General features: G+C 47.6%; 2 protein-coding genes across 2 annotated transcripts; one reads left to right on the top strand and one right to left on the bottom strand.

The window, feature by feature from the left end:
* Positions 1–9,203: 9,203 nt before the first annotated feature.
* LOC125519275 (probable LL-diaminopimelate aminotransferase, chloroplastic) lies at positions 9,204–18,399 on the bottom strand. Its single transcript, XM_048684132.1, has 10 exons — positions 17,759–18,399; positions 14,957–15,036; positions 14,794–14,861; positions 14,580–14,696; positions 14,175–14,237; positions 13,542–13,646; positions 13,033–13,083; positions 10,197–10,517; positions 9,830–10,036; positions 9,204–9,755 (listed from the first exon to the last, which is right to left on the bottom strand). Exons 1-10 carry the CDS (start codon positions 18,397–18,399, stop codon positions 9,462–9,464), a joined length of 1,947 nt encoding a protein of 648 aa, XP_048540089.1. The 3' UTR covers positions 9,204–9,461.
* A 763-nt stretch (positions 18,400–19,162) lies between these two features.
* LOC125519820 (BTB/POZ domain-containing protein At1g04390) lies at positions 19,163–23,760 on the top strand. The gene is made up of 8 exons (XM_048684592.1): positions 19,163–19,382; positions 19,912–20,038; positions 20,140–20,656; positions 20,765–20,895; positions 20,998–21,404; positions 21,532–22,665; positions 22,930–23,082; positions 23,199–23,760. The coding sequence occupies exons 1-8, from the start codon at positions 19,237–19,239 to the stop codon at positions 23,641–23,643; spliced, it is 3,060 nt and encodes a 1,019-aa protein (XP_048540549.1). The 5' UTR covers positions 19,163–19,236; the 3' UTR covers positions 23,644–23,760.
* Positions 23,761–25,139: the final 1,379 nt, after the last annotated feature.

The following is a 25,139-nucleotide window of genomic DNA, read 5'->3' as shown; positions in this document are numbered from 1 at the left end:
CAAGAGGGAAAATTTGGATTAAACCAAATTTAGCTTAAGTTTATAATGTGAGCATTCTCTCAAGAATACATATCAGTCTACATATATCCAAACATATATGAGAAGTTCAATGTGGATATATCACACCAACAAAACGTATATGGTCGATATGAGGAATATTAAATTATATCTCAAGTTCACAATAAATCTTGGACAGTTCCATCAGGTAAATCAAGATTTGACCATGATATGATATATGATATTGGCTCTTTACTTGATCCCAACAAAGCCATATCAATGACTGAATTTGATGGAATAGCCTTCTTATGGAAGTCATCTAAATAGAATTTAACTGCTACTTCCACTTATCATTCTAACATAATTGCTTTATCTAAAAGCATTGCAAAATATGCACGGCTCAGCGGAATGACAAACCACACTCAAAATCATGTGGTTGAGATTCATAACAATCAACTTGATTTTATCAAGATGCTACCACTTGTGTTACTCAATACCTATAGGTTATATGAAGAGCAATATCATAAAGCACATTGCTCGAAGTTCACTTATCCTCATGAATTATAGAAAAGTAAGGAAACAATTTGCAAAGAAAATACTGTGAAAATCCAACAGATTATTCACAATGTCATGATCATGTCAATGAAATTGCTATGAGACATCCTCGAGATTTGCAAAGTTCCGGGGGAGTAATCTCCCAAACTATAACCTATTAACAATCATCAGATTACATATATTGTACTCTTTTTCCCTTCATGAGTTTTCCCTCATGGAATGAGATAATATTGATACAAGTGTTCACATATGTCATGTCAGTTTCTCCTTATCACTACTAGGAAAAAGCCTAGCAGTAGCGTGGGTTTTGGGTGTATCAGTAGCGCGGGCGCCCGCGCTACTGATACGGCGCCACAGCTAACTTGTAGCAGTAGCGCGTGTTGACACGCGCTACTGCTATACATGGTTAGCTGTAGCGTGCGTTGCAGTACAACGCTACTGCTAATTATCTGTAGCGGGTCTTATACCCCGCGCTACTACTATTACTTTCAAAAGCAAAAAAAATATCTCGATCCCGTGCGTGTTGTCAATGGCAGCAGTTGTTTGATCCAGCGATGGTTGGGGTCGCCGGAGGCATGAACAAGCAGCGGCAGACCAGATCCAGCGGTGGCTGTTGGAGGAGGGCCTGTTTCCATGGAAGAGCAAGGCAGCGGTGTGGGGCTCCTCTTCCCGACCATGCCAGATATGGTCGTCCATGGCGACTACCTGCACGGGCATGGACATGGGATTGTGAGTCAAATCAGAGGGAGAGAAAGAAAACCGAGGGAGAGAGGAAGGAGATGGAGGGAGTAGCTGGGCTGGTCACCGGTGGTTAGGTCTCCGGCGTGGTGGCGCGAGGCGGCGGCCTCCTAGACGCCGGTCGAAGACCGGCGAGCTCCTAGACGACGGTGGCGCGAGGTGGCGCCCTCTTTCGGTGCCATGGAGGAGGCGGGGCGCATGGGCAAGAGGTCAATGTGAGAACGTATGGAGACAGAGAGGAGGGAGTGGCGGAAGAGAGGAGGGATTTGGGGGAGGGGGAGGACGGGTGGGAAAGGGTGGTGGGTGCGGATTAGCAGTAGCGCGGTACGTAAAACGCGTTGCTGCTAAGAAAGTAGCAGCAGCGCGCTTTCGGTACAAGCGCTACTGCTAACCGGGACCAAAAGTGTGCCCGATTTGAAAATTAGCAGCAGCGACCTTAGAAAAACCTCGCTACTGCTACAGCTATAGCAGTAGCGCGGCTCGCGGCACCACGCCACCGCGCTGCTGCTAAATGGAGTTGGGTGGGCACTGTTAGTCGATATTTGTAGCAGCGCGGGTTACGCCGAGCGCGCTACTGCTAAGCACTTTTCAGTAGCGGGTTTTCCACACCCGCGCTACTGCTAATTAGCAGCAGCGCTTCTTTTTGAGCTGCGCTGCTGCTAAGATTCTGTGTATAGGGTTTTCCCTAGTAGTGTATATTTTCCCATTGGGTTTTAAAGGAGTTTTCAGTTACATATCAGATCGCACTCTTTTCCTTATGAGTTTTCTTTCAAAGTTTCTCATAACGGTTTTTAACGAGGCAATATATTTTTAAGATTATATGCTATACTTTCAAGTTTTTCCCATTGGGTTTTAAAGGAAAGTATACAAAGCATATTTATTGTTCTCTAAACTCACCAATGATTTCTCTCCTTCTTCAAAGGTTTTTCTCATATGAGTTATCAAGAGACAATAATCATTATATGTTGCATCATTTTCTTCTTATTATTTTTTCCACCGGGTTTAAAGGAGTTTTGGCAACATATCTACACTATTCTCCTCATATTTTTCCCACAGGGTTTTTGGAGGAGACTTTAAAGATTATACAAGCATTTCTGAAGATGAAGATGATGAGCATTCTCAAGGGCGGCCATATATTAGGAGGAGTCTATCAAGATGATGCATATTCATCTAGTGAAGCATAGATTAGGGGGAGTGTTAAGGATTAATTAAATCCTAATAATCAATGCTTAGGTCGGTTGTTTAGTTTAGCAACCGCCAGTTACCACTATGTAATTACCGCCTTTGTATATGGGTATAAATACCCTATTCTTCAGTCAATGCAATCACTGTTCAATCCATTCGTTCCTCTCTCTCTTTTTCCTCTTTACAGTTCCGTTCATCCACGCGGACAACGGACATATTTGCATGCAAGTAGCTAGCATAGCATCCATGCATGCTTATTATACTAACTGCATGGATTCTAACTAAGACCTGTACATGGAATGAAAACACATCAGCACTTCCCAAGTAGGTGCCGACGCATCACGCATGTATCAAGTTACCGACGTAGCGATGGAAGGGAGGACGGAACGGACGGCAGTCTCATCGTCTCATCGCATCGGCATCTCGGCAAGTAGCACTGCACATGCTCCTCCTCCGTGCCATCCGCTCACGGTCGTCGTCGTCGTCGTACCGGCGAGCGCACGGCCATTCCCTGTGCTAGCTACTTTTTTTTTTGAATGTTGGCAGGGTCTACCAAATTCATTGATCAGAAGGGAAGGACAAAGGATGGGCTACAGAGAGTAGCGCCAAAACGAAAGCAAAGAATACAAGCGAGAGGAGAGCAGAAGATCAAAAAAGAAAGAACAACAACTCCACGCCGCCTAGCGACCTAGCCTGGATCAAAAGGAATACCAGCTCCCGCGAGGTTCTAGAGTGTGATTTCCTCTCTTAATCGCCTGACAAAACCGTCTAAGCTCAGAGCTTCCTGCTGGAACGTCCTTCTATTCCTTTCTTTCCACAATTCCCAGGGAACAAGGTGTAACAAGGACAAAGTTCCTTTCTTCTTCTCCGTTGCCGCTCGGCTATGACAGTCAGCCATTCATGCCAAGATGCTTGTTTGGTTGCTCCATGACTGCGGCTGGAGCGCGGGCATGCTAGTTAGGTGGGCGATCCTTCCCCAAGCTTGCTTGGACCATGGGCATTCCCAAAACAAGTGCGTCGTGGTTTCCAGGTTTCTTCCGCATAGTGCACAGAAATAGTTGTTCTCCCACCCGCGCCGCAGCAGAACATCCGCCGTGAGGATCCTCCCAAATGCCGCAGTCCAGGCGAAGAAACGACATTTCTCAGGCGCCCACGCTCTCCAAATTAGATTGTAGTTCTCCGTGTGGATCGATCCCCGAACTGCAGGAGGTAGGCAGATCTCGCTGTGTAATCTAAAGATTCCGTGAAACGCCAGTAGATAGCGTCGTCCTGGCCCTCGTGAAGTTGCACCTCATCTAATAATGTTGCTAGCCGCATCAGGTCCGGTAGCATCTGATCATTTAGCCCTTTAGCTAGGTCTGTTAACCAAGTTTCCTCGAGCAGTGCCTCATGGACTGTTCTGTTCTTCCTTGCCGCGATCTTGAAGAGGGTAGGCGCAATGGTTTTCGGGCATTGTCCATGAAGCCATCGATCGTGCCAAAACTTGGCCCGTCGACCATCCCCCACTATAACCTTGGTTGCCATTGCAAATAGCATGCGGTCCTTGTCGTCGCACGGCAGCTGAAAGTTCACCCAAGGACGTGTCAGATAGCGCCATGCAGACCATAACCATCGCAGTCTCAGCGCTAACCCAAAGCGCGGCAGGTCCAGCACACCTAAACCCCCAAATTTTTTGGGGCGGCAGATGAGACTCCAAGCCATCCTACATTTGCCACTGGAGCATTCTTCCTCGCCACTCCAAAGCCATGCACGGCAGATCTGCAGCAAACGTTTCCATACCCAGGCCGGCAATTTATGGACCGTCATCATATAGATGGCCAGGGCAGTCAAGCCCGATTTTAGAAGCACCAACCGGCCACTCTTTGCCATTAGTCTGCCCTTCCACATCGCGGTCTTACTGCCGAATTTCAGGAGCCAAGGGTCAAGATCGACTTTGGTTAGATTCCGCAGTGACAAGGGCATTCCGAGGTATGTGATAGGGAAACTTTTGATCGGGATTCCAAGGTGGGCCAAGACTCGATCCAGCTTGATCCCTCCGCATCGAATAGGCAGGGCTGCACTTTTGATCTTGTTTGTGTGCAGTCCGGTGGCTGCCGCAAAGCATTGTAGAAGCAGGTTAATCATTGACGCTTCACTCTTCGTCGGGTTCATGAATAGTGCTACATCATCAGCATAGAAGGAGCAGCGCATCAAGCGCCTTCGCCCCGGCAGCTTGGATAGCATGCCGAGCTCCGTTGCGACGGACATGAGTCTTTGAAGTGGGTCCATTGCCAGGATGAAAAGGAAAGGGGATATCGGATCTCCTTGCCGCAAGCCATTTCGGTGAGTCACAATCTCTAACTGTTGTCCATTGATTAGCACTCTAAAGGTCGATGTCCTCAGAATCATGGCGATCCACTCACACCATCGAGAGCCAAATCCCCTGGCCTGCATCATCTCCAGCAGGGACGCCCAGGATAACGAGTCGAACGCCTTGGCAATGTCGAGCTTTAGGAGGATTGACGGCTTCTTGGTCTTGTGCAAGAAACGAATGGTGCTTTGGACATATAGGAAGTTTTCCTGTATACTACGCTTTTTGATGAAGGCGCTTTGACATTGATCCACTAATTCTTCCAGTTTAGGAGCTAGCCGGCGGGCGAGAATCTTAGAGAAGATTTTAATCAAACTGTGCAGCAAAGAAACTGTGCTAGCTACTAGATGCTGCCTAAACCACACCGTAGCACCGTACCATTTTCCGCTGCCCGCCCGCGCGGCCGCGCCCATCTTTTTCACCGCGCTGAAAAGCGCAAAAGTCGAAGCAAAAATAGCGCCAAAAAACGACAGGGCGAGGGAGCAGGGGCAGAACGGTCTTTCTACGCAACGGTTTCGAATGATTGGGCGAGCAGCGCTCTCCCGCGCCAGCTCCATCCCGCACAGTGCACTGCAGACGCAGGAGGATCGATCGATCGACCAAAGGATGGGGGCGCCTGCATCTGCATCTGCATCTGCATGCGGGAGGGGAGGATGCACATCGCCACCTGCAGGCTGCAGCCTGAGAGAGACTGCCGCAGACCGCAACGCTACTGGAGCTGCCGCGCCGGTCCCGCCCTGGCCGCTCCTCATCAACGTGGCCCCGGCCGGCGTCCAGCTTTACTCTCCGGCGCGGCGGGAAAGCCTTCCTCATTTCGGTCCCGGGGTACGTACGGGTGCGGGCTTTACGCGCGCGCGTGGCGGAGTCACGGCCCCGCCGGCTCGGGCCGAGCATGTGCGCGCAATAAGCTCCTCGAGGTGACGCGTCGGGCGCGCGCACGGCGGCCTCGATCGGGCGAGGCGTGGTCAACGTGGGGGGTAGGAGCTAGAGGAGAGCGCTCCAGGATGGCACATTGGCACTCACGATGAGTGCGTGACCGGCCGGAGGAGATCGAGCAAGCAAGCTATCCTATCCTCTGGGAGCGGGACGACTGGCCGGTCGGCCGTTACGATTGGTTGGTTAGCGTACGTACGCAGCTCGGCAATACGGCGAAGCGCGCGCGCCGGCATGAATATGGGGGGAGACAGCGGGTAATCTTCCCGTCCCGTGCATCAACGGCAAGCCCGGAGGAACCAACGTGGAAGGAGCATGGTACTATACAGTAACAATGTCTGTCCTGCGTTGATGCTGGCTTTGCGGCATTTGATATCTGAGCCGCCGAACCGGCCAGGCATCCAGGACTACTTCCCCGTTTTGTGTCCAGGTTATTCTAATTTCGGGGAAGCAAAACAGAATCGGTGAACAAAGAGAGACCCACGTCCACGTTCAGCTTCATCCGGGCTCCCAATATAATCAGACGAATGTGTATCGCCTTGTACTGGCTGGGCCATAATGCAGCGTCACAGCAGTACGTAGGATCTGCGGACTAGCTCAATATGGTGTGCATTCATTCATGGTCGTATAAGTAGAGAAAAATGAAGTTTTCAACAAGCCACTGTTCATGGTCAGGAAGAACACATGCATGCTGAACAGTCAGGTAGTTGACCTAGTATTACTAATTACCTAGTGCTCTACAATCTGACCAGGACACCTCAGACGGAATCTGGCGTGTACTCGTTCATATGGACGTAGTACAAGTAGAACAAATGAAATTGTCAACGAGCCACCGTTGATCAACCAGAACACATGCTGAGATCTGGTATGTGACCAAGATTAATTACCTAGTACTACCGAGTACCGACTACTACGTAGAATCTGACCAGGATACCTTAAACTGCTAACCTCATATTCTCAGTGACAAGGCAGTCATGGATCCAGACAGAAAATCAGCACTCCATCACGATTAGGAAAGCTATGAGATCTCTTCTGGAGTTTGCACATCAGCACATGCCAAGATATGTTATTTCTTGATTGAGGCGACAAAACCTGCAGCCACTCACTCGGTAAAGCTCCAAACCCTCTGCGCACCCAAAATCTCACCTTGGAGGCATACATAAATTTACCATTTTGTTGCCTAGCTACGCACCGTCACCAACTACAGTAGTACTAATAATTAAGCTTTGCCCCCATACAATAACGGGGTCTCGTTTGTCCTCGCGCGAGTGAAGTGCGACACTGCATGCTGCGGCGTTTCAAACGTGTTCCTGCTTTCGCTAGTGCCGCCAAGCTTCGAGTAATCCAACACTCCATGCCAAAAAGCTCTGAAAGGGACCGAGTGCACCCACCCGATCCTGATTCCTCATCCTGTACTGTCGATCAGTAGGGAGTGGTATTGTACGATTTACGGGCAGAGGCGTTTGTCACGAAGATTCCAAAGTTGACAGGATTTTGTTTCTTCCGAGGGGAAGAAAGAAAGTCGATCTAGCCGCCGCAAGGTCGAGAAGCTTTCCGGCAGCTCCTCTCCATTGACAACCTCTCAGTCGGTGGCGGTCATCGTATCTCACCTGTGCAGACGTATATAGCTATAGGTTTATGGTCCTACTAGTTTAGGTCTTAGGTCGTTCCATGTCTTGGCTTCGATGACATAGAATAAAAATAAAGAAGCTTCGGATCTTTCTCCGATGAGACGTCATGTTCTATGGTCGATGATGCATTTCAAAACTAGTCTGTTCAAGGAGGCGGCGGTATCCACATGGTGGACTTGTGTCATTAGGCTCTGTCGTTGCGACGACGCTTTTTCAATACCGGTGCGGAGCTTGGAAAGTAGTCTAGAAGAAGATGTAGACCGTGGTCTACCTCGGCGGCATATGAAAGACCGTGGATGTGTTGGATTCATGGTTGGCACATAGCAGATACAGATCCTCCTCTAACGTTTTTGTCAAGCCAGGGTATTAGATCCGGAGTTCGATGACGAGTCCGGGGTGCTGTCCCGATCATATTCTTTCAACAGCAATGACATAATTTTGTTGCATCTGGTCTTGTAGAATATACTTCATCCTCCATAATCCCATGAAATCACAATTAGCTATCGATTTACTGCATCCAAACCAATGAGCATGTCGAATGCCTCGGCATGAAGGTCACAAAGCATTTCTTTCCCTAACGGCGGTTAGGGTTGCATCTTTCCTCCAAGAAGCACCGGCGAGCTTGTGGGTTCGTCTCCCCTCTGTCAATCGCTCCGGTGGCGGGGAGGAGAATTCCGGTGACTCGGCTCCAGATAGTAATTTACGTTAGGGTTTTTAGTCCCCAGAGGGCGGCGTTCAGGCGGATGGCGGTGCTTCGTCTTTGTTTGTCTTCTGGATTCCGATCCTCCTCGAGTTCGTCAGTATGGACGGAACCGACAGAGCTCCGGCGTTGATTCCCATCTTCTCCTTGGGACGGTGAGGTTAGAGTTTCTCGCCATGCGTGTGTGAGGGCGAGATCTGGTATCAGGCGCTTCAGATTGATTCATGTGTTTAACGACAACGACTGCGACTCCAGGGCGGTGGTCCTTAGGGGCACGGGCACGAAGACTCCCCGACTGTCATCGATAAGGCCAGGCCGACTCCAGTAGGGGAGCGACGACAACAACATGTTGGTGGCTCGTTCTGGTGACGGTAGTGGTCGTTCGGTGGTACAGAGACCTCGATGTAATTTGTATTGTGATTGTGATACTTTTTACTTCTAATGAACTTTTTCAATAGTTATGGATGCCTTTTTCGCAAAAAAAATAAGAATGCCACGGCATGATTGAATTGGTCGTTGCTAGCATTGATGAATAAACCGTCATCCTCTCAGTCGCACTACAACGTGATCTTCGTCCATGGTTTCATCAACATTAAGCTATAACCATGGAATGAAGATTGTCTCAACATCAAGTTATAACCATGCATCCGTCGCCGCTCCCTTGTCTGATTCGGCCTGACCTTGTCCAGTCCGGATGTCTTTGGAGGGAACTCTTCCTTTTTCACACACCTCGGAGAAATTCGCAACTGAGTTGGCAGCCATGGAAGCTCTAGCAGGACCTTGCATCCCAGCAGAATGTGCCAACCCGTGCCAGTCAAAATTCTCTGCTAGTTAATTTTGAGGTGCCCACAGGTGTAAAGTTTAAACTGCATTGAAGGCGGAGGTAGATTTGGCTGGGCTTTCTGTATCCAACTGCCCCCCCCCCCCCCCCCCCAAAAAAAAAGACATAAAGAAATTCACAACTCGATTTCGACTATGTGAACATGCCATGCAAAATGTCATGTGCTTCCTGTGACAAATAAGACCATCCAAGGGAGAAACAGGTGAAGCAGAGTAGATTAGCTACAGATAATGTCAACACATCACACAAAAGAAAATTTGGAGTGAAGTGATTATTACCCAGTTTGGATTGGCTACATTGTAGACGGCCTTAGACATACAAGTGTGACGGCAACAACGCAGACACATCAGGAACCGAGTAGATGTGAGACAAATTTAAATGGTTACGGATGGGGCAACACCTAGAGGAGCAAAAACAACACGTTGTTTCTGTTCGGACACTTTCCGGTAGCGGAGAAACAAATCTTGTGTTCCAAATGCTGCTGGGCTCTTGGGTTCCCCAAGGAGAGAATGACACGGGTTGAATCAATGCTCATTTGTATAGCTGCTTCAGTCTTCTTGCAGCTTCAATGATGGTCTCTCTGTGGCCAAATGCGCTAACCCTCACAAAGCCCTCGCCGCTAGGCCCAAATCCAATGCCAGGAGTAGTAACCACATGTGCCTTCTCAAGGATCTCGGCAAAGACATCCCAAGAGTTACGGCCGGGAAAGTGCACCCACACATAGGGAGCATTCTTGGCACCATAGACGTTGAACCCGAGGGATGTAAATGTGTCAAGAATGATTTTAGTATTCTCTTTGTAGAATCCGACAACGTCTTGCATAGCCTGCATGGAATTTGGAATGAGAAGAAGCAGTGTGGAAGAACCGATGTAAAGATTTCAAAGCACGGAAACCCTACCTCTAGACCCTCTGGAGAGAGGCAGCCTAAACCGCCAGCTTGAGAAATGGTTGATGCACCATTGAAGGAAGTGCAGACTATACGGTTGAAATCTTTAGCAACTGAATGCCCATCAGAGAAAAGGAGCTCCTTAGGGACCACAGTCCAACCCAGCCGGACGCCAGTGAATCCAGCGTATTTAGAGAAAGATGCTGTCTCCATGGCAACCTACACATTACCAAACCATAATTATGCAGGTCTAGTTTGTCATATTGGATGAAAATAATTTGTTAATGCTCAGAACACTGGCACCAAACGTTTTGTGGAAACTCTTTAGAAATTTCAAAGGATGGCATGAAGAAGTTAAATCTTGAAAAATACGGCCCACCTCTTTTGCTCCAGGAATTTCAAAGATGGATTTCGGGCTGTCATCTGATATGTACATGGCATAAGCACAATCATAGAATATTATGGAACCGTTGTCCTTCGCAAATTTGACTAATTGTGTTAGCTGGTCCCTAGATGCAGCAGTACCAGTAGGATTGTTGGGTGAACAAAAGAATATGATGTCCGTCCGTGGGACACTTGAAAGATCAGGGAAAAATCCATTTTCAGGACTGCATGTCATGTATTCAATATTTCCATACTTCTGAACATCCTGCTGATATAAGTCAGTTTGACCCATGATAACACTTGAATCAACATATACCTGTTGAAATGGAAGTATCATAGTATTAATTTCGGTACAACAGTAGAAAAAAGTAATAGTTTACCATAATAACAAGATGATGACAAAGACATCAAGGGCGTGTTTGGTTGCCCGCATCGAGCCCAACCAGGCTCGCGCGGGAAAGGATAGGCCTGTTTGGTTGCCCGGTTTTCCTGTTGGGCCTGCATCGCATGCTCCTCAAAGCAGCCCAGAGCCTGGCTCACCGGAAACGCTCGGATCGACAGTTTCTTGCGAGCCAGGCTGAGTGCGGCGCGAGGTCGCACGGGCGGGAGCGAGGCGAGGGCGAGGGGGGGTGGCGGGAGATGGAAATCTGTCGCGCCGTCCCGATGCCAAATTAGCCTCACCCCCCTTTCACTCGCTCACCCATAGCCACTGCCCCCCTTCCTTCCCTACTGCCTCACCACCGGCGGCGGCTGCGATTTCAGATCTGAGCTATAGGCCGCGGCGGCGGAAGAGGCGGCAGCGTTTGTGGCGGATCTGGTGCTGCCCTTGCTGTTGGCCACCGTCTGGTCGACCTACTCCGTGCCATGGATCCCCCTACGCCGTCCTCGTCTCCGGTGCCGATAAGTAGCAGCCCTCCCCCCTTTGTTAGCTCAGTGGTTAGGCCGTTAAACTAGGTGTAGGATCGATTTCCCACTGAACGAACCGTCGATGTCGACTAGGTTATGGACGCACGGATGAGTCTGATAATCCAGGCAGCAACACTAATTAGTGTGATTCAGGCATGGGTCATGTTCATGCACCAGAGAGCTGTTTGTCGTGCTGGGAGACCTTTGATCCGCTATGGTCCATTGTTTCCCCGGGAACAGGAGAGGATCCAAAATCTGAACTACATCTACAACTGCAATGACGTCGAGGCTCCGTGGATGCTTAGAATGAAAAGAGCACCATTTGCCAGGCTTGTCGAGACCTTCAGGAGCAGGGGGCTGTTACAAGATAGCATCAACACCAGTGTCGAAGAGCAAGTGGCCATGTTCCTCCATATTGTTGGCCATAATCAGAGGTTCCGGGTCATTCACAACACGTTCAGGAGATCAATGGAGGCCATCTCTAGGTACTTCAAGCAGGTGCTTTATGTTGTTAGGGAGCTTAGAGGAGAGATGATCAGGAGACCATCTGGCCAGACTCCACCCAAGATTCGCGAAAGCCCAAGATGGTATCCATACTTAAGGTGAGCATTGACAATATACACTTTTTCATGGCCTGATATGCTTGTATTGTTCAAGTTGAGCACTAACACAGGCTTGTGATGCCATTTTCAGGATTGCATTGGGGCAATAGATGGTACTCATGTCACTGCCAGAGTTCCTAGGTCACAGTCAGCAGCATACTGGGGGAGGAAGCACTACACAAGCCAGAATGTGCTTGCTGTTGTTGACTTTGATCTGAAGTTCACATATGTGCTGGCTGGCTGGGAGGGGTCAGTGCATGATGCTAACATTCTCACTGACAGCATGAATCGACCTGATGGGATCAACATCCCCGACGGCAAGTTCTACCTTGGAGATGCTGGCTATGCATGTCGGTCGGGTATTCTTCCACCCTTTAGGAAAACAAGGTACCATCTCAACGAGTTCTCTGGTAGGAACTATCCTAGGACTGCACAGGAGCTATTTAATCTCAGACACTCCAGCTTTAGAGTAATTGTTGAGAGGGCATTTGGAGCTCTGAAGAATAGGTTTAAGATCCTGGATCAGAAGCCATTCCACCCATACTCCACTCAGGTTAAGCTAGTTCTTACTTGTTGCATTCTGCATAACTGGATCCTCCAGTGGGGCTTTGATGAACACGTGCCTGAGGAGGAAGATGTCGAGCCTGACGATGTTGTTAGCTCCGGCCATGGTGTGGAGGCATTTGACAATGGCGCTTGGAAGAACAAAAGGTTGGAGTGGGCAGAGGCGATGTGGCTTAACAGAGGTCAGTGCAGGATTTGAAGAAGATAAAAGAAGAACAAGAAGCAGCAGAAGCAGTAGTTGAAGCAGAAGCAAAAGTAGAAGAAGAGGAGAGGAAGAGAAAGATCTGGTAGCACCGATGAACTAGCCCCTATTTAGCCAGTGGCTCTTAATAATTTGAACTGTCATTTGATAGTAGTTAGGATGAACTCTCATTTGTTTAAGTAGATGGCGCTACATGTTCAGATTCTGTGTGGTAAGCTCACCACTAGTTAGAAGTGGTGACAACACCTTATGCAGGTTGCAACCAAACACCATGTCATATGTGCGCCTAATGCAATGTGGCAACCAAACGCCAGGTCGAAATGGTTGTCTCATGCAACTAGGGGCATGCAGGCAACCAAACTATGTGCAACTGGAGTTTTTTGGCCTGCATCCCCTCAAACCGGCTCAATAGAGCCAGGCTCGCCGGGCCAGGCTGAATCGGCAATGTAACCAAACACGCCCCAAGTAAATCACCACAAACATCACTTGTGTTTGAGAATAAAAAATATTTAAGGGAAAAACAACTGAAGTTGCACATCAATTGCAGAATTTATTACGGGATATGAAGGATCTTGAACTGCAATCTTCACATTAGATCCAAATAGAATCTGAAATTTTGGAGCACAAAAATTATCAGTGACAATGTACGTGATAAATAAAGTGAAGAAAAAGGTGTAACAGCTCCCGGGTGCCCCTACACCCTCATGAACAGTAAATTCGTAAAAAATTGAAACAAAATAAAAAAATCTGAAACTTTCAGGGATCAAAGATTTATGTTCTTACAAAGTTTCAGTACGAAATAACCTTCGTCGAGCCCTCACCAAAAAACAAAATCACTGCTAAAAAATGTACATAAACTTTGAACAGTGGTTTTGTTATTTTAGGTGAGGGCTCCTCGAATGTTATTTTTAGCTAAAACTTTGCAAGATCATCAAAACTTTGATCAAGTTTGATTTCCCAAAGTTTCAGATTTTTTTTAAATTTACTGTTCATAGAGGGTTTAGGGGCACCCGGGTGCTGAAAATCCTGTCTCGTAAAGTAAAAGGGGGGAAGAGGCATTCTGAACCTGTAGACGAGAAATGTCACATTTAGCACCATCAGAGACAAATATATCGGTTTCTTCAATGCCAAGATCCGAATAGTAGGTTGCAGCAATTGCTGCCCTTAGTTTCTGTATAAAACAACTAATGCACCATTTTTTAGTAATGGAAATAATATTTTAGGATAGAGTGTGTCAAAAAAGAAAGAACCAAACATATCATTGAAAAGATATCTTCAAACTTGCTGTAGAAATCAAAAGTCACACAAGTATTTGGATGGTCCAGTAAAAGAAAAGTTTAAGTCCATCATGAGATTGTGGATCTCTCGGGACGGAAAGCCTAAAGCATCAAGAAACAGAACTAAATGACCAGACCTTCAGATGCCAGTAGATGTTACTAAACCTACATGGATTAGCATAGCGCCTGTCCTAGTTGAATATGTTACCAGCATGACTACCTTTCATAAGAATATGTTACCAAGATATTATTAAATTGTGATGTCATGAAAATATTTTTTCTGACCAATCTAATGATACTATGTTTACATAAACAATCTAAATAATTTAAGTAACATATATTCCAAGTCAAAGTTAGATAAGTTTGATTGCATGCTACCTACGAAGTCATCCATTTAAGATAGCGGTGAGAGGCAATATTACCTTTTCACCTTGTTCAGCTCCATAACCACTGTAGCCATCAATTGTGGATAAAGCATGTGCTCTCTGTTTTTATATGTAGACCCGTCAAAGAACAATAATGAATCGCAAAAAATAAATTATGCAACAGAATGAACATATGGACTTTCTTAGTCCACTCCTGCAAATATGTGTACTGTGTTGAATATTTAAGTGCCTTTTACAAGGAAATAAATAAACATGAGCGTAAACATTTTGCCCCCCCCCCCCCCCCAAAAAAAAAAAACCATGAACATGAGTGCCATGCATTACATCTACAAACATGTTTCAAATAAATAAATGAGCTTTTTTTTTCCTTACTTCCTGAGGTTAGCCAAGGTCTAAAGTAACACAGCTAGCAATTTCTTGTTTTTAAGAACGATGAGATACCTCTGCCATGGCATTTGTTATGACCTCCGGAATGGGTTCGCTAGTGTCACCTACTCCCAGGCTTATAATTTTTGCGTCGGGATACTTCAGAAGATGAGCTGCTCTTCTTCTGGCAACCTGAATGAAGTTGGGAGATTACCATTATCAAAACCCAAATCTATAATACGATAGCATCAACAAGAACAAAAATCAAAGAACGATGGCACGATTATACCTCAGGAAACAGATAGCCTGCTTGGAGCTTGGCTATGTTCGCATTCCGTGAAACCTTCGTTGTGTAAGCTTCATCAGAAAGCATCATCTTTTATTAAACCACTAGTAGGTTGAAATTTGAAAGTATTAGAAGCAGGGCGTTGGAGGGAGGACAGTACAAGTACCGGCGGCCGGAGAGCTGCTGACACAGCGTACATTAACGGGCAGCCTTCTCCTCGGCCAAAGGCTGCTCGACTTCGATGCCCTGCAAGCATGTCACCAGTCATCAGAATAACTCATTGAACTACCGAAGCGCGCAGTACGGTACCGGGGGTGCCTGAGAGAGAAGGAAGACGACGAAAGGAAGGGCATGGCAGTGGCTTTGGTGGCGGGTGAGGCGGTGGTTCCCGTCATCATCAGCGGCAGTGAGTCGATGAGGAGGGAGTTCGGAGAGCACTCAGATTGGCCGAGCTGTGTCGGGTCGGATGAGTCCACCAGCTCACTTCAATATAACATATAAATAACACATTTGAGCACTTAAATATAACATTCCAGCAATAAAAAACATATTTCAACATTTGATTATAACATTCCAGAAATAAATGTTTGAAGAAAATACATGGCAGGCTCGCCAACGCACTATAACAAATAAAAAACCACACAGCGTATGATCAATGGTAAACAATGCAATGCATGTCTGAAATAAATTACAAATGCTATGCAAATCTTAACTTCCATTGTGCACTTATCTTCCTGAAATATGCAATACATCCAATTTATTTCGGAGATGTATCGCATATTTGCATTGCTTGCAAATTTATCCATTGCAAGCAATGCAAATATGCCATACATCCAATTTATCCATTGCAAGCAATGCAAATATGCAATACATCTCCGAAACAAATTCACAAGCATCCAGTTTATCCACAACATTCATGAAAAGCATCGAATCTGGCCAGAGCAGAGAAGAACTGAAGCAACTCGGCTGGAACCGAAGCAATTGCGTTTGTCCACTGCCATGTACAAATTTGATAGAGAGGGGGGAGAGGAGAGGGGAGGGGAACGGATTCCTACCTGGTCGCCGCCCTGATGGACTAGACGGAGAACGGGGCGGGGGGAAATGGGACGAGTCAGAGGTAGGACGGCGGCGGAGAAGATGGGGAGGAGGGACGCCCGTATGTCTCGCGTTACGCGAGATGAGGGCAGCCTCTCGCGTCGCCGAGCTATACATGGGCCGCGCCCCAGCCGCGCGGGAAGTTCCAGCCTCGTTTTTTTTCGTTTTTTTCTTTCTGTTCTCTGTTTTATGTTTCCCTTCATTGTTTTTTTATGTTTACTTTTTTTATATACTTCAAAATATTCTAAATATATATATTAGAAAAACACTCTATAAAAACATTCGAAAAATGTTGAACTAGAATTTAGAAAATGTTAAACAAGTATTTAAAAATGTTTAAAAATGTTGAACAAGTATTTAAATTTTTTAAATAAGTATTTAAAATGTTGAACAAGTATTTGAAAAATGTTGAATAAGTATTACGAATTGTTGAACAAGTATTTGAAAATGTTGAACGAATATTTGAAAATGTTGAAAAACTATTTAAAAAAATGTTGAATAAGTATTAAATAATGTTAAACGAGTATTAGAAAAATGTTGAACATGTATTTAGAAAATGTTGAATGATTATTAAAATGTTGAGCAGGTATCTAAAAAATGTTCAATAAGCGTCCGGACAGTGTTGAACGTGTATACAAAAAATGTTGATCATTTATTAAAAAAATGTTTTTGACATATATGAAAATGTAGAGTGAAAACAAAAACAAACATAAAAAGACAAAAGAAAAACCAATAATTGAGAAGAAAAAAGAAAGCCAAGCAAAAAATGGAGGAGAAAAAAGAAAAAAAACTAAAGACAGACAACAAAGATGGAAAGAAAAAACCAATAAAAACTAAGGAAAACGAAGAAAAAAGAAAAAAAGAAATAAAACAGAGAATAAACAAGGAACAATGCGGCTTGTTTCGCGTTAACAACGGGCGCCCTACTTAGGGCATCTCCAGCCGTTCGGCCCCTCAAGGGCTTAAAATAGCGTCGCTTGGGGGCTAACCGGCGATAAATTCGGGGGGGGAAGGGGGGGGCTCGGGTTCCCAGCCAACCCCCCAAGTTCGCCCCCCCCCCCCCCCCAGCCGCCGATTTCGGCCCAAATTCGGCATAGTTCGGCACAAACTCAACAAAAGGTAATTTTTATCACATAGTTCATCACAGAAATGGATACAAATCAAATAGTTCAACCAAGCAAACTCATAATTCAAACACAAACTAAAAACACATCGAACTAGGTGTTGTCCTTGAGCCTTCATAGGTGCTCCACCAGATCGTGTTGTAGTTCTTGATGCACCTGTGGGTCTCAGATCTCCTGACGCATATTAAGGAACGCAACCCATGATGCTAGTACCTGATGATTAACAGTTGTAAGAGGACCCTGCTTGAAATATGGTTCAGTGTCAAACATTGGCTCTTCCTGCTCGTTCTCAATGATCATGTTGTGCAAAATGACATAGCAGTTCATCAACTCCCACATTTGAGATTTTGACCAGGTCAGAGCGGGGTACCGGACAACAGCAAATTGAGATTTGAGCACACCAAATGCCCGCTCAACATCCTTCCTGCAAGCCTCCTGACACCTGACAAAGTAGGAGTTGATCTTGCCTTCTGGCACAGGGTTTGAGATAGTCTTCACAAATATGGACCATCTTGGATAGATACCATCTGCTAGGTAGTATCCCTTATTGTAGTGGCGCCCATTGACCTCGAAGTTCACCGGAGGAGCATGACCTTCAACAAGCTTGGCAAAAACATTCGAGCACTGCAGTACATTGTGGCCACTATGGTCCTGGCATACCAAAGGAGTGCCAAATCCAGAGGTCCTATGTGGCCACTGCCTCAAGTACCACACTGCAATCTCCTTTTCCATCTTTGTACATCCTCTACCGAGCAAATGGACAGTTTTTCCATGCCCAATGCATGTAGTCGATGCTTCCAAGCATCCCATGAAATCCTTTTGTTGCATTATGTGCTAGGATCCGAGCAGTATCTTCAGCATTGGGTGATCGCAAGTATTGCTGTCCAAACACTGCCACCACTGCTTTGCAGAACTTGTACAAACACTCAATGGTGGTGGACTCGGCCATGCGTCCATATTCTTCCTGTATATCACTGGCAGCTCCGTATGCAAGCATCCTCATAGCTGCCGTGCACTTCTGGGGTGAGGAGAATCCAACTATGTCGGTGCAATCCTTCTTGCAAATGAAATAGCTGCCAAACTCCTGGATGGCATTCACAATCGCGAGGAAGAGCTTCCGGCTCATCCGATAACGGTGACGAAACACTTTCTCATTGTGCAGTGGAACGTCGGCGAAGTAGTCGGCGCAGAGCAAGCAGTAGCCCTCCATTCGATGCCTCTGCTTGCTCTTGCGGCGGCCCAGCGCCGAGCCACCTCGCTGTGGCTTTGCATTGTTGGCAAACAGGCCGACCGGAGCGGCGAGGATCATGAGGTTCTCTTCGTCATCGGTGTCCGCCTCGGCTTCCTCCTCCATCAGAGCCGTGAACGCCTCCTCGTCATCGGAGTCCATTGCCGAACAGGCAAATCGCCGAACACCTTGCGGGCGTGGTGGGTGGGCAGCCGCCGGTATCCTCGCCTATGTGGTCGGAGCCCTGGAAAGCTCGCCCAGGAGCGAGATGGAGGCTGTCACGGTGAAACCCTCTCTTTCCGACGGGGAAATGACATTTCTAGCGGCGGAGCAGCGACTGTGGGCAGGTGGGGCCACGCCGGGATCGACATGACGGCGAAAGGGAAAGTGGCGTCATGTGGCGCACGGGTCGAATCTGGGCGGTGAAAGGCGTTTCTCGCCTGACAATGATGGCCCACACGCCATTTTTCCTTCCGCTGGAGCCCCCAAATGCCCCCCCCCAGTGCGCTGGGGTTCGCCCTGGGATTGCTGGGCCAAAAAATGGGCTGAACCGGCGGAATTCGACGTTCTGGGGGGCGACTGGGGTTTTTTTGTGACCGGCGAAAATAATGGCGTCTTGAGGGGAGGGGGGGGGCTGTTGGGGGTGTGGCTGGAGATGCTCTTACATATCACAAACACTGGCCAGCGAGATGTTCCCCTTGTGCTTGTTTTTTTTTTGAGTTGACCCCTTGTGCTCGCTTAAGGGGGTAAATAGCTCTCGCGGGGGAGGAAGGGGTGTGCGTGCGTGCGGGGAAGAATCGCCAACCTATTGTTTTTTTTTAGATAAAAATCGCCAACCTATTGGATCACGGATCCATGCCCACTACGATTTGGCCCACGAAACACTTACCTATTTGGTCCAGCCCATTGGAGTTACAGTCGAGCACTTGCGTTTCTCTTCTTCCGCTTCGTCTCTTCGGCCGGAGTCCTCCTCCTCCAGACTTCCGGAGACCTCACGCGATGCGCCCCGCGGCCTCGAAGGCGGCCGGGAAGGAGAAGAGCAGGAGGAAGGGCGGCGGCGCCGGCGCCGGAGAGCATCTCCTCACCGACCGCGTCCTCTCCCTCCGCGCCCGCCTGCACGACGCCCTCTCCCTCGGCCTCGCCAGGTAATTTCACCTCCCTTCCGCGCCCTTCGTCTTCACGGCCTAGATTTCCCTTCTTCTCCCCGATTCAGGGGTAGATTAGATTCTCCTTGGGTAGATTGAGAAGCAAGATTTAGCTTAGCTGCTGCTTGGTGGCGTAAGGCTAGATGCAACCTAGATGATCTTAGCTTGGTGATAGCTTTATGTAGTAGCCCGAAGCAAAATTCGAGGGCTAAAGACAGTCTGCATCGCTGCGATTTCACAAATATGTGTGTTGCAGAGGCATTGGCGATAGGCCGGTTTATATCGGAAGCCACAGGAAACAGTAGCACCCCAATCTCGCTGCTGAAATGCCACCACAGCCTACAAAATCCACCAAGGGGCACAGCACAAAGTACAATGAGATGAAGCAGCCACCGGTTGTCATAGTAATTAGGAGCAGAATGTCAGCAACCATCGAATTGCCGCTGCACCAGCCACCCGCCGTTGCCTTTGCCTTGAATGGGGAAAAAAATATGGGTCTTCTGATTTCTTGTATTATTCATCATGTTAGGTCTGATGGCCACGGTGCGAAAAAATGGCAGTCTACTGATGCTGGAATTCAGTCTCACGCGATCAAAGCAGTGACTGCTTTTCTCGGTTGTTTGTCAACTGAAATGTTGCGGCTTCCTCCTATAAAGGTAAACTGGAGTCAGTTGCTGAAGTAAACTGTGCATATTACTAGATGATTTTTTTTAAAATTGTGCACTCTTTGTTGTGACCATTTTATTTTCTTAACCAGGAGTCGATTTCGGACATTCTCGTACTCCTGGAAGGTGTTCTTCAGACAAAGAACGTTTCAGTTCTAATCCAAGCAGCAGATGTGAGCTCAAAGTTAGTTTCCAGCATAGGCAATTCGATTCGGCAATACCCAATTTTGGAGATTGTTTCGCCCCTCTCATGCCAGTTGTCGGCACACCAGTTACCTACAGCTATCTCGTGTGCAAGGGCAATGAATTGCATATTGAATAGCCTAGTGACGGCGAGAGGTTCAACTCATGCAGAAATTTTGGAAACCTTGGAGAGAACCAATGCAGTTGCAAGTATTGTTTCTGCTCTGCAGAGTTACACTCCTGATATCCATCCACTGAGTTATCTGACCGAGATGATATCACTGCTAAGAACCATACTGTGGATTTGGCCTTCCTCAAGATACCATGTATGGAGTAATGGCAACCTGATGGGGAAGTTAGCGCATTACTGTCTTGCCACTGAAACAATGGTTGTTGCTAAAGTTCTTAGGCTGTATGCTGCTTTAGGTACTTCTGTTTGGTAATTCTCCTCTTTGACTTCAGTATTAATATTTGAAATATTTTTTTCCACTTTACTTCCTTTTGTGTTTCTAAACATTTGTAACTGCAACTCAGCTTTATGTGGCCATGGAGCTATGATCCTTCTCAAGAATGAAGTCTTAATGGCTAAGATTTGTGAGCTCGTGGGAACGTCCCATCCGAGTAGTACTAGGATTGAAGCGTTCAAACTCTGCCATGTTCTTTTGGTGAGTTACATCACTTCAGTTTGGGTAACTAATCTAACATATGAATTGTAATTGTAATGTCTACTGTTTAACTAATATCAAAATTGCATTTATCATCTGCAGAGATCTTCGAAGGGCTGTAGTCAGTTAATGACTTCACGTTGCCAGCCTATTGTTGAAGGCATAATCGATGCAATGCGTGCAAAGGATGATAAATTGTTAGTAACAGAGGGGTGTCGTACTGCACTGCTTGTGCTCCGTTATGCTGGGAATCATCATCAATGCTTTTGGTCTAATGCCATTGATAAAGTATTATATAGCATTCTTACCGGTCGCTCCCTCTCCTCACATCAAAGTGATAAAGTTTTGTGCGATGATGAGCTATTTGATATGGTTTCCAAAAACTTCATGGATATACATCCATACGTCTGGGATATACTTGGATATCTAGTGGTGCATTGCACTGAGGATCACCATCCTGTAAGGAAAGGGAAAGGTCATAGCTTGCACGCACTGATATCTTGTGCTTGGTAGGTACTAGGTACTATCCTACTCGAGAGTTAATTTGCTGTTGTATAGTTTTCTTTCAGTACGTAATGAGCTTGCAGGAGAATGATGTGCAGCTATTCATGTTTTCATCCTGCTCTTGGTGTGCAGCTTGCTGGCCACAGATGTTATGCACAAAAGCAGCCCCATGACATTATCCAAAGATGTGCAGGAGCCGGCTTTGAGGGCAGTTCTGATGATGCTTCTCTCTCCCAATGGATATATTCAGTATGAGGCAAGTTTTAAACTTTCAGAAGGTCTTCCATATTTGGGTGACGGCTATTTGAACGTTCTATTGTCATCATTAGAATCAAATACTACGAGAAGTGTTGCCACATCTTTTGACAGTTTCAAAATTATGACCAACCTCATGAACCTCGCATGTTTGGTGCTGTCACGACCTTACCATAATCTCCTTAATAAGAGGAATCCTATTGATGTGTTGCCCATCATTATCAAGGAATGTCTCCACAATAATATACATATTACGAGGTCAAAAGTCACTTCCCATCTGCACTTTTGTTTTGAAGGAAGTTCATGCTGTTGCTATCTCGGTGAAGAGTGGGAGGGTGAAAACATAGTCTTATTCTACGGTCTTGTTGGGCTGTTTAATCTTCTGAGGAGCACTACTTTAGTTTGTGTTCAGTGTAAGAGGAAGTTGGATGTTGGGATTCTGTGCCATGACTGCAGAGATCAGTATACCGAAGATTTTCTTATAGTTCTTCAACGTGCTCTAAGTCAAAGCTTGAGTTCTGGACCGAAGCTCTATATTGCACACATCCTGAGTTTGTTTGGCCTCTGCGGTTCTCCAAGCAAGTTGGGCGGGAAGATGAGTAGTGCATTAGATAATAACGATCTAGCTGATCTGGAACTTTTGCTTTCAGATGGTGAATCTATAAATGCTCACACAGCCATCATATCAGCAAGGTGTCCTAAGCTGTTGCCATCTGTAAAATATCTACTTGGCAGTGACGAAAAATTTAAAGATGAATGGGGAAAATCAGTGTACCGAGTTCAAATGTCTGATCGTGTAGATAGCCACGCCTTGAAGAAGATTTTGGAGTACACATATACTGGTTTTGTGATGGTAGGTGATGACATTGTTAAACCAGTAAGGACACTTGCGAAGTATTGTAACCTGAAATCATTGGCAGAAATGCTTCAGAAAGAGCAACCCAGATGGAACTCCGATTATACCAGATATGATCTTACTGTTGCACTTGGACCTGTTGAGCATTCATTCTCGTAAGTCGGCCCTAAATTACCTAGTTCTTTGATTCCAACCTTTGAGCAAAACACCATGTTCTTTTTCATTGTCCCTAAGATTATCTGTACTTACAATGTTTGGTGGCTGTTGTTTGCTGAAATTCCTTACATCTGTGCTACATTGTAGAGTTTTCTTCGTTATAGATTATAGCCTTGAAGCAGATCATAGCTACCTTCCATTCTTTTGCTCTTTCTAGTTTTCATTAGCTTGCCATGAATTGTTTCTTATGTGTATTGATCCAGGGACATAATTTTAGAGGCTCAATCAAATGAGGAAATGAAGTGTGACCACGGGTCATGCCAATTGCCAACTCCGCACGTTCATAGCCATAAAATCGTGCTGACCATGAGCTGCGATTACCTCCGGGCATTATTTCGATCCGGGATGCATGAGAGGTGAGCCTTTTGGTCCTTAATAATACTTACCACAAAGTACAAACAGTTTAGGCCAACATTTTCACAAAGACCGTGTGTTGAGTTCTTCATGCGATTGATGAGAACTGTGCGTGCAGCTTCTCGGACGTCATCAGGGTTCCGCTCGGGTGGCAAGCGCTGGACAAGCTAGTCCACTGGTTCTACTCAGGCGAGCTGCCCAAAGCCGCCCTCGACTGCCGGTGGAACAACCTGAGCAGCGACGAGCAGCGCTCCCACCTGAACGCCTACGCGGAGCTGTCGTCGCTGGCCGAGTTCTGGTTCCTGGAGGGGGTGAAGGAGGAGAGCCTTGCGGCGGTCTCGTCCCTCCTGGAATCGAGCAGGAGCGCCGCCGCGGTCGAGTTCGTCGCGTTCGCGGCCAACCTGGGCCAGTGGGAGATGGTCGAGGCCGGCGTCCGGAGCGTGGCGCACCTGTACCCCCGGCTGCGGGACTCGGGCCGGCTGGAGCAGCTCGACGACGAGCTGCTCAACATGCTGCGGACCGAGTACGTCCGGTACTCGCAGCACGGAGGCGGGCAGAGGTGACTTGAGTACGTGAATCTGGACGCACGTCGCCGTGCGCTTTGTAGATAGATACAGGGACGGACGCTGTCTGCCATGCTTTCTTCACAGAGAATATGCAGTGTATTATTGTCTGGGTTAGCAGAGCTGTTTTTTTTTTGGCGGGATGGGTTAGCAGAGCTGTTTTTTTTTTGGCGGGATGGGTTAGCAGAGCTGTTTTTTTTTTGGCGGGATGGGTTAGCAGAGCAGAGCTGTTACTCGTGCCTGCTTGGTGCACATGGTGCCGACCCGACCGACCTGCTGAGTGCTGACAGACGCACGCAGCACCGATCCATCGCCACACACATCACAACAGACGCTTTTTTTTCCTTTCCTTTTTTACGATCATCGCAATGGACACCTGATCACGGATCCGGCTTGCCTACTCCCTCCCCCTGCTCGATCACTCCACTGCATACCAATTTCATCAACGGTAGCGCACCGTCCCATTCGGCTCGGCTCGGCTCCTGCCAACGGACTAAACTAGTCCCACCCGAATAACCACGGATCTCTCGTCAATCATCATCACGCGAAACGAACAAGCCGAAAATTAACACACACTGGACTGGAGCAACATGGGATGGATGGATGGATTAGCTCGGTCCGTCCGTTAGTCAACAGGGCCAGCTCGTACGGGAAGTACAGGCTGTCGTCCTCCCCCCGCCCCGCCACGCACGCGCTAGAGTCCAAGCCGAAACCAGGGTAGGGTTCCGTAAACAAAGCCCAAGTAGCCCCCTCCCGCTGCCCCCCTCCGCGACATCACATGGCTAAGGCTAATCGTAATCGCCCTCCAACCCACAGCGACCAACGGAACGGAGAAAACTAGATTAATAAACTAGTTGCAATCCTGTGGGGGTGTGTCGACCGGCGCGTGGTCAGCAGGGCCCTGCCTCCCGGCGCCGGGGCAGGAAGTCACGCCCCTCGCCGGCCGTCAGATCCCAGATCAGACGGGCCGCGTCGCGTCGACGCCTCATCGCCTACGCCGTCTGAGGCGACGACGCGACGCGCCACCGGCCACGTACTGCAGGTGCAAGCCCTGGGGGCTCGGCTCGGCCTCATCACGGATGCACAGTGCCGGACCGGCGCGCACCAAAAATGATGGGGCACCCCGCCCGGCAGCGCTGCGCCTGCGCGGCACGGGGCTCTGCACCCTCTGATCCCTCTCCCCCTCCGAGTTCCAGCCTTCTCCAGACTGCCCCCCAGCCCAGGCCATGATGATGATTTCCCGTTGTCGTTGCCGCCGCTCGGTCATCACTGGTGCTAGATGCCAAGATGTGCATTTCAGGGCTCAGGCGCTCACCATCGAGTGCGCCTGCCTGCATCTCCTACCTTTTCTTTATCCATTCCTCACCTTTTCAGCCAGGCTCGTGTCGACAGGGCTCTCGCTCGCCATCATGGGCCGGCTCGGGGCGATCTCTGCCGCTGGTCAGTTAGCTCGCCGCAAATGCGCGCCACATGGCCTACTCATTGCTCGCTCAAAC

Source organism: Triticum urartu, chromosome 7, assembly GCF_003073215.2.
Source record: "Triticum urartu cultivar G1812 chromosome 7, Tu2.1, whole genome shotgun sequence".
In the NCBI taxonomy this organism is placed as follows: domain Eukaryota; kingdom Viridiplantae; phylum Streptophyta; class Magnoliopsida; order Poales; family Poaceae; genus Triticum; species Triticum urartu.
This window is presented reverse-complemented; position numbering and strand designations above follow the sequence as displayed.

What these genes read in the sequence shown, in the direction of transcription:
- LOC125519275 (XM_048684132.1), bottom strand. Translation starts at nt 18,399, where the DNA reads ATGGACTCCGATGACGAGGAGGCGTTCACGGCTCTGATGGAGGAGGAA. An exon ending in TAACAAATGCCATGGCAGAG is followed by an intron (nt 14,238 to 14,579) that starts GTATCTCATCGT and finishes ATATAAAAACAG; the next exon opens with AGAGCACATGCTTTATCCAC. An exon ending in AAATTCCTGGAGCAAAAGAG is followed by an intron (nt 10,037 to 10,196) that starts GTGGGCCGTATT and finishes GGTAATGTGTAG; the next exon opens with GTTGCCATGGAGACAGCATC.
- LOC125519820 (XM_048684592.1), top strand. Translation starts at nt 19,237, where the DNA reads ATGCGCCCCGCGGCCTCGAAGGCGGCCGGGAAGGAGAAGAGCAGGAGG. An exon ending in TGCGGCTTCCTCCTATAAAG is followed by an intron (nt 20,039 to 20,139) that starts GTAAACTGGAGT and finishes TTTCTTAACCAG; the next exon opens with GAGTCGATTTCGGACATTCT. An exon ending in CCTGTTGAGCATTCATTCTC is followed by an intron (nt 22,666 to 22,929) that starts GTAAGTCGGCCC and finishes GTATTGATCCAG; the next exon opens with GGACATAATTTTAGAGGCTC.